Source organism: Pundamilia nyererei, unplaced genomic scaffold (assembly GCF_000239375.1).
Source record: "Pundamilia nyererei isolate P.nyererei 1_Seehausen unplaced genomic scaffold, PunNye1.0 scaffold00131, whole genome shotgun sequence".
In the NCBI taxonomy this organism is placed as follows: domain Eukaryota; kingdom Metazoa; phylum Chordata; class Actinopteri; order Cichliformes; family Cichlidae; genus Pundamilia; species Pundamilia nyererei.
Genome location: NW_005187532.1, coordinates 1,153,134 through 1,161,992, shown reverse-complemented (window position 1 = coordinate 1,161,992; position 8,859 = coordinate 1,153,134). Strand labels below are relative to the sequence as shown.

Sequence of the window (8,859 nt, the reverse complement as noted above, 5' to 3'; positions counted from 1 at the left end):
ACAGTTTTAACAGATTGAACTACTCAAACCTAAATGCAAAATGTGAAAAATTATGGATAGTTATGTATATTTTTTTGTCATCACAATGCTTATCCAGTTTATCACAAGCCAGTATTTGTTGTGTTATTGTTCTTTTCAACAGATGCAGCCTTCCAAAAGCTTATAATCATGGTGACAGAGCTGATCAGAGAAGTCGGGGACCCCGGCCAGGAGTTCAGAGCCTCCGTTAATCCTGCAGCACTGAACCTGTTGATGCTGGGGTATTGCCTCTGGATTAGCCTTTGCACAACATGGATGAGATGAACAACTCTGCAATGACTGGAGGCAAATGAAGCAATGGTCAGTTCTTAAAGGTTATGTGACTTTTGTAACCCAGAACTTTAGAAATTGTCAAATTCAGTTAAACTGCTTAAAAATGTCGTCAAGCAACTTAAAGAAGTCCAGACGCTTTTCTTTCCAAGCTCCTTAGACTGCTTAAAAATGGCCTTGTCCTGTATGTTCTGCTTGAATATACAACAGCAGGCTGTCATTGGAAGATCTAACAAGCAGGAATAAAAATGCATTTCACTGCAAATAGTTTTTTGCCTCTAGAAAATTGGGCTTTGAGCTTTTCAGCTAATGGGCTCTTTGGGAATCAAAGTCAGGCAGCAGTTTACTGATTTCTGCCTTGTGACTTTCATCTTAATCAGCCTAGTAGTTTAGATGCTTTCTCCCTGCTGAAGACAACTGACAAGAGGTTATTCATATTTAAGCTCTAATTTGGCCTTTTTTCCTTCTTTCTGTTTGTTTGTGTCCTAGATGGCCTGACTCAGCACGTGGGGGTAAACGCTGTTTCTGAGTTTGCCTTCGCCCAAGCAGAGCAGAAATGTCTCCACTACGCTCCAGATCAGATGGGTGGTGCAGAATGGTCGATATTCAGCCCGAACCCCGAGTAAATTAAAAAAAAAAAAAGTGACTTGTAACCAATAGGCCTACATGTAACACAACTTTTTAAAAAGTATAATAAATTACTTTGTTATTGATACAGAGATGTCTTTTTTTTTGCATATAATGGGTTTCCTGTTTGTGGATCATACACAATTGTCTTTTTTGCAGGTTTAAGTATTGCTGGTAATTTGCAGCAGTTTAGTATTGATAGAAATGCCTATTAAGTACAGTTTTTTAAGTACTGAGTTTTAATCATGATTTTATTGTTTCAATAGTAACTAAGAGTTCAGTGATTCAGTATCAGACTCTAACATTGTTTCAACATTAACAGTGTTTGACAGTTTGACGTTAAAACAATGTCAGCGTTCAACATTGATTCAATATCAAATTCTGATGTTTCAACATTAACAGAGGGTGCAAACGTGACGTTACATCAATATCAGATTGATTCAATAGAATTGCCTGATATTGATTTAACATTGTTTCAATGGATATTTTCTATCTGGGATTGTTCCCTCATCCACCTGCTGTCTCGTGGAAGCTCTGCTATAGCCACACAGCAAAATCTCCAGTGTTAGATTAACACTGGAGATTTTGCTGTGCACCACCAAGAAACTGAGTTATTTTTACACATCTGCCAGCATCTGGGCAATCCACCACTTTTCATTGTTTATACCGTTCCCAACGACAAAAAAAAAACTATCGGCCCATAAAAAGGAAAAATCCCCATCAGGGTGATTGCCTGATGGCCAGTCGAGCTATGGTTAGCGATGGTTAGAGCCCACTCCTATCATATTTTTCAGTAATTAACACTTCAATAGTAAATATGAACAAGTCATCTTTATGAACCAGCTGTCGTCTTTATTCATTTTCTCCTACTTCCTGTTCTGATCTTTATTCTGCAAACCTGTGTCCAGTTTGCTCATCACCTGTGTGTGTCAAATCACAGTTTTCACGTTGTTCCTGTTTCATGATCATTTTTTATCATGAAGACAAAAGCCAGCCTTTCATCAGCCATGTGGAGATGAGGAGCAGCAAGAAGCAGTGAGGTGTGGTGGAGGTGAGTGACCAGCAGAGGGAGACATAACTCAGAGGGCTCAGCTTCCAGAGTGAGGGATGCTGGGAGGAGGAAGAGGAGGAGGTGACACCAGCAGAGGCTGCAGAGATGCTAACAGCTCAGACACACAAACACACTCTGGCAGGAGCTAACTGCTAACACACGCAGAGAGAGACAGACACACACACACAGGCAGAGAGACAGACAGACACACACACACACAGGCAGACAGGTAAAGGCAGGCTGAAGCTGGCAGCACACACACTTTGTGTGAACTAGCTGCTGTTAGCATGCTGTGGAGAGAAGGCTAATCTACTGACACACACACACACACACGCAAAGCAATGCAGTGTCCAGGGCTTTCAATTGGACGGTGAGTGATTTATCAGTTAGACCCTTAGGTGTGTGTGTGTGTGTGTTAATATGTTGATGACAACTGCTATGTGCTGCTGCTGTTGCCATGGAAACAGTCATGTATTTGTTCTGTCAGAGAAGTCACCTGTCAGACATCGAACATGTGATCAGTGCCAGGTGAGTAAGAAGGTGTGTAGCTGTGCAGCCACAGTTGCAGAGTGCTCCTACCTCTGTGTACTGCTGGGTACAGCAGTATGCAGCTGCGCTACCACACTGAAGTCTAGTTCTCCTGGAACCTGCTCGCTAGAAGTTTAACTTCCAGGGAAAAAAGCTTCTTTATTTTGGAATGACGTCAGACACTTACAGAGGTTTTCATCAGATTTATCAACCATGATTCTGGTTTTGGTTTCCTGCGCTGGATGAGGTTTTTGTGTTTGATTGATTGCTCTACACTCTTGGTGTAACTGCAGCCCATGGCCACCAAACGTTAGAACGCCTCAGAAGAGAATCCCTGTCAGTGTGGACGTGAAGCTGTGTGCAATCTAAACCATGCAGCAGATTAATGACTGTCCTCATGTTGTGGATATTCTCAGACATTCTCTTGGCAGACGTGTGGTCCATCTTTGGGATATTCTTCAGTAGTTTGGGTTGGGATCATCACTGATGGCAACTAGGAGTTAATGCAGTGTTTCAGAATAACTACCCAGATAGCTGCCTGGAGAGATCTCAGCATGGTCACCAGTAGTGTAGTAGTGTGACGTGCTTCTACTTACACTGACTGTGTGTTCTTGGTTGTGTGTGCGAGCACAGGTGCAGATGTAGTCAAACCTCAGATTGACAAACACTTGAGTGGGGGGCGGAGCCTGCAGGTGGTGATGTCAAAGCGAGGAGCAGGAGGGCGGGGTAAGGGGGAGCGACTGGACACCATGGCAACTCTTCAAGCAGCCAATGAGGAGCTCAGAGCAAAACTGACAGAGATCCAGATCGAACTACAACAGGAAAAGAACAAGGTAAGGACTACAAAACCCAGAGTATCCCAAAAAGTTGACCCTGTTTATTTGGACGTTTTCAGTGGGAGAAATGTTTCATCATCAAGTGACGTCTTCAGTCTCTGCTGACTGCAGGTTTCCCCAAACTTATAGACAGTTCATTGCACAATAACTGAAAGTAGCCCACTGAATGAACAATGGGCTGTGAGTTCAGTTTATGATCATTAGTATGCAAAGTGACATGACCACTGATCAGTGTCCATGAGTACCTTTCACAGAGAGTTGGAGAATGGCTGCAATCACAGCATTGTAAGATGGTAAAATGGTAAATGGCCTGTATTTATACAGCGCTTTACTAGTCCCTAAGGACCTCAAAGCGCTTTACACATCCATCCACACACACATTCACACACTGGTGATGGCAGCTACATTGTAGCCACAGCCACCCTGGGGCGCACTGACAGAGGCGAGGCTGCCGGACACTGGTGCCACCGGGCCCTCTGACCACCACCAGTAGGCAACGGGTGAAGTGTCTAACCCAAGGACACAACGACCGAGACTGTCTAAGCCGGGGCTCAAACCGGCAACCTTCCGATTACAAGACGAACTCCCAACTCTTGAGCCACAATCGCCCCCATGGTGACAGATGGACCCTTAGGCCCCCTCCTCCATTCAGAGATGGTCTTTCCTCTGACTCCGCCCTCAAACCAGCGTTCCTCCCTGTCCAGGATGTTACATCCTCATCATTGAAAGAGTGTCCACTGGCCTGTAGGTGTGAATAGACTGCAGAGTCCTGGCCTGACGAGGTGGCTCTGCTGTGTTGTGCCGTCCTCTTAGCCAGAGGTTGTTTGGTTTCCCCGATGTATAAATCCTGGCACTTAACAGCGCACACTCTGTTACTCTGTGGGGGGAAACTGACCTCACAGCCCATTGTTTATTCAGTGGGCTGGTTTCAGTCATTATACAAATGTCCTGTTTATAAGGATGTAAACCTGCAGTCAGCTGAGACTGAAGACGTCACCTGGATGATGATGAAACGTCTCGCCCACTCAAAACATCCAGATGAACAGAATCAAACTTTGGGATTTTCTTACCTGGATGATTGAGTATGCATCAAGAAAAAACTCAGAGTACCACAAAGATTACTGCAAAACTTTCACAGTACTCAGAGTAATGTAATGATAATACTGAGTACTGTAGGTGAGCCGACTGGAGAGGGAGAAAAGTCAGGAGCTGAAGGCAGAGCATCACCGGGCGGCGGTTGCTGTGACTGAGCTGAGGACCAAACTCCACGAGGAGAAGCAGAAGGAGCTTGCACTCACCCGGGAGACGTTACTACGGCAACATGAGATGGAGCTCATGAGGGTCATAAAGATCAAAGATGGTGAAATCCAACGTCTTAATGGACTGGTGCTCACCTTAAGGGATGGATCCACAGACAAGGTGAACCACCTAAAGCACACCTGTCCGTCACCATCCATCTGTCCATATTGTGTTCACTGCATTATTAAGCTCCTCCTCCACTGTACACACATATTATATGAACTTGGCCACGGTGATGTTTGTCTCTTGAGACAAATATATTTGGATGAGGGTGGAGTGCTAAGTTATCAGCTAATGCTAGCTAGCTTGGTTAACGAGTTGCACCTGGGTGCATCACACTGCACAAATGACATAAGAGTGAATTTAACTCAAGCATGGGACACAAGCAGGCCATGAAGCAGGCCAGCAGATCAGCTGTTCTCAGCTTCTGCACATCCCAGTAATAAATATCATTTACTGCTGCTGCCTCTGCAATTTCACTGTAGAAAAAATGTAGTCTGTTATGTTTAATTTCAAACACTTCTCATTTTAGGCGTAGTAGCTGTTTAACATACAACCCCTCATAATGTATTCCCGGTTAGATACCATATTTCTAAGCTTTTCAGGGCCGAGTACAATAACCTCAGTTTGATCTGAATTAAGAAGCAGAAAGTTAGCGGCCATCCAGGTCTTTATGTCTTTAAGACATTCCTGCAGTTTAACTCATTGGTGTGTGTTATCTGGCTTCATGGACAGATAGAGCTGGGTGTCATCTGCAAAATTTATGCTATGTCTTCTAATGATGCTGCCTAAGGGAAGCATGTATAATGTAAACAGAAGTGGTCCTAGCACTGAACCCTGTGGAACTCCATAATTAACCTCAGTGTGTGAAGAGGACCCCTGCAGCACAGTAGCTGTAATACCTGCATCTGGGCTGTATTCGTTCTTTACCGCCTGAGGACACCATTGGCTCTTTGTTCTCATGCTATTCAGGTGAGGAGCGCCCTGCTGGGGGAAGTGGAGGAGGCGAGAAGGAGCTGGGAGGCGGAGCGTTGTCGCTTCCAACACGAGATTCTTGAGCTGAGAGGAGCAAAGAGGAATGCTGAGGAGGCGCTGACATCGGCTCAGCAGGCCTGCCAGGCCAGAGCAGCCGAGCTGCGATCAGCTCATCATCAACACCAAGAGGAGCTTAACAGGACCAAGAGAGACTGTGAGAGAGAGATTCGCCGCCTGGTAGGAGCCTGTGACGCACACATGACTGTTTACACACTCATGATAGCTACACATAACCAGGCGCTGTGTGTTGAGGTGTCCGAGCGGCTCATCTGCTAATCAGAAGGTCGGTGGTTTGGATACTGAAGCGTCTGACATATCACAAACATGGACAGCTTTACTATTAGCATTACAACTAAAGGTAAACCTAGAAAATATAAAGAGGTTAAACACAGAAGACAGAATGAAAGAAACACAGCTGCTGCACACAGCACTTGTGTGCTGTATGAGCATGTCTTTTGGGTCCTCCTGCTCTGTTCGGCGCATTGGGCGCCAAGTCTTCGCCTGCATAATCGGTCAGCTGCAGCTGCTTCGGCCTCATCCCGTGCAACATCTAAGGTGGGTAGATGATCGATGAAAGTCCTCCGCCATGTTGCTTGGGGGCGGCCTGGGTTGCATCTTCCGTGAACGTGACGACCCTGGGCAGTCAGTGCGGGAGTTGGCGTAAAATGTGACCTCCAAAGCATGTGAGCACGTGTGTGCTCTAAACACTTTGTTCAGTATAATTGGAGAAGGTCTACTAAAATAATAAAGTTCAGCTCATTTGAAGACAGGAGACTAAAAATGGCGACTGTAAGTAAACAGATTTATCAGATCACAGCTCTGTCGTTAACACACAGTAGAGTTTGATGGATTAGAATTGAGTGTCTCACTATATTAATGTTTAAAGACAATTTTAGTTGTTTATTCTTCCACTGCAGGTTTGGTGGAGTTGTGTAATGTTCTGAGGAAAAAATAAAAACAGAATTTAAATGTAGAATTAGACTTCCTGCAGATTTATGCTTATTAAAAACTCAAAAATGAAGTCCCGGTTAAGATGAAATTCCCAACTGCTGTGACTCTGGAAACATGGGAATCATCAATCCAGCGGCATTTTTTTAAATAGAAAACGAGCTTGAAGGGTCGTTTTCTGTTTGGATGCAGAGTTTAAACCTGACCAAAGCATTGAGCAAGCAGCTGTCGTTGTGCAGTCAGTTAAAAATATTAAACCATAGACATCGTGCAACTTGTCTCTGAATAAGATGAAAAATGTGAAACTGGCAGATGAATGAGCCACTAAAACTGGAGCGTTCCTCTGGTGGAATGCAGTGAATACATGAGTAACACGGAGTGGTACGACACAAACACAGACTGGTGCAGTACAGAGGCTGAACACCGGCTCACTGAAACTCCGCCGGGGACAACGATGACCTAAGACATCAACCTAAGCTGCTGGCCCAACTTATTTCTCTCAAAGTAAAAAAATCTGTGATTTTATCACGTACACAGTAGTAACCAGATACGGTATCACGTACAAGGTTCATGCCTCAGGCCATGGAACGAAAACTTTTCAAGATTTCATTTTGACCACTGTCCTCGGTCCCGAACCCTCCCTCACATACTTCCTTTAAGGTAGAACGGACAAATTCGCACCCCAAGACTTTGTGTGGGTGGTTACCAGGTTACACTAATCTCACCTTTTAGGTTAGTGAGTAAGTAAACGTACTGCTCGCTTACATATGATGGGGTTGGAAGTTCACAGTAAAATCACAGATGCAAACTAGATCCAGCACCAAAGCAGCTGCACTAACATCCTGCAAAGGTTACCTGAGACATCAGCCAAAATAATTTATCATGGGCAGAGTCACAAAACTTTCTGACTCTAGCTTGTTTATGAGCGTGTGCACCTGCAGATTTCTCTGGACAAACCCGAAGCTCAGACACTCAGTGTGCTATACACGAGTCGTTCAGGTACAAAAACCACCTGCTTCATTTTACATTACAAAGACTAGAAGGTCGTTTCTGGACCTGACTCTCACTTGTGTGTTTGAAATAACCCAAGCCTCAGTTCTCACCCCTCACCTGTCTCTGATAAAACAAAGACAGCTGACTAACCTTGCGTCCTCTAATCTGTCTCGCTGTCTGTCGCTCACCTGTCCGTCTCACCTGTCTGTGTCTCACCTGACTGAAGAGAGAGAAAACCGAAGGACGTAGCTGACTAACCCCGTCTCCTCTAACCTGTCTCAATGTCTGTCTCTCACCTGTCTGTGCGCAGATGGATGAGATAAAGCTGAAGGACAGAGCTGTCAGTGTTTTGGACAAAGCCCTCGGTCTGCAGGCTGGACACGCCCACCGCCTCCAGCTGCAGACTCAGGCTGCTGAACAGCAAATTGCAGCCCTGAGAGATGCACAGAGGGCGGGGCTAAACCACCCCACTCTTAACCCTAACCCCAACAACGCTCCTCACATTGTAAGCTCCGCCTCTTCCTGCTTGTTTGAACTGCATGTGAAAAAGCCATCTCATTTGCTTCATGTCACAAAAGCCCCAGAGCATTACAGTGGGAGTTCCTGTTTGTGTTGTGCTACTGATTCATGACTTATATACTGTGTCACCCTCAGCTGTGTGCCAGGCACAAGCCTGCACCAGTGCAGAAACAAAGCAGATTCAGCAACCACTGGGACTGAGCCTGTCGTCATGGCTGCGATTGATGATTGTGACTTTAGTGATACAAGCCTGCTGTATTCACCGAATATTCACAGCACCACAGACCAAGCCGCAGCAGTCAAAGACAGGATAATACCTACAGAGCAGCTGGATGCTGCTAGAGATCAGCTGTTCACAGAGAGTTAAACTGGCACAGCATCTCTCTACTGTGGTGTCTGCAGTGTTTCCCTTCATTGTTCACATAGACCAGAAGGAAGGCAGCAGTTTAGCTAAAATAATCCAGCAAACATTCCCCAATGTCAGCTCTCAGGGGCTCTGTGTATTTTTTAACATCCCACGTCAGGCTCCTTCTTCATCAACTATCAATATACTCAACATTCACTGAGCCATCCAAAAACCTGCACAGGTGTATGTGTTCAGGTGACTAATACTGGGAGGACAAACAGCATCAGGGACCACAGCAAGTACCAATACCAAGACAGTGCTGTGGTCTTGTGTTGAGACAGATTTTTAAAATGTCACAAAACTGAAGC

At 45.1% G+C, this 8,859-nt stretch overlaps 1 protein-coding gene across 3 annotated transcripts in view; it reads left to right on the top strand.

The window, feature by feature from the left end:
• The first annotated feature begins 2,052 nt into the window (after nucleotides 1-2,052).
• LOC102196193 (janus kinase and microtubule-interacting protein 3-like) overlaps nucleotides 2,053-8,859 on the top strand; it is a 29,195-nt gene continuing 22,388 nt past the window's right edge. Inside the window, exons 1-5 of one of the 3 annotated variants that reach the window (XM_013913414.1) lie at nucleotides 2,053-2,357; nucleotides 3,149-3,348; nucleotides 4,528-4,770; nucleotides 5,623-5,862; nucleotides 7,937-8,131. In XM_013913414.1, coding sequence (XP_013768868.1) covers nucleotides 3,214-3,348; nucleotides 4,528-4,770; nucleotides 5,623-5,862; nucleotides 7,937-8,131 — 813 coding nt within the window. In that variant the 5' untranslated portion in view covers nucleotides 2,053-2,357; nucleotides 3,149-3,213. Of the gene's footprint in view, nucleotides 2,358-2,471; nucleotides 2,516-2,583; nucleotides 2,707-3,148; nucleotides 3,349-4,527; nucleotides 4,771-5,622; nucleotides 5,863-7,936; nucleotides 8,132-8,859 lie in introns of those variants that run through there. The other 2 variants (XM_013913415.1, XM_005743400.1) reach the window with 2 other exon arrangements.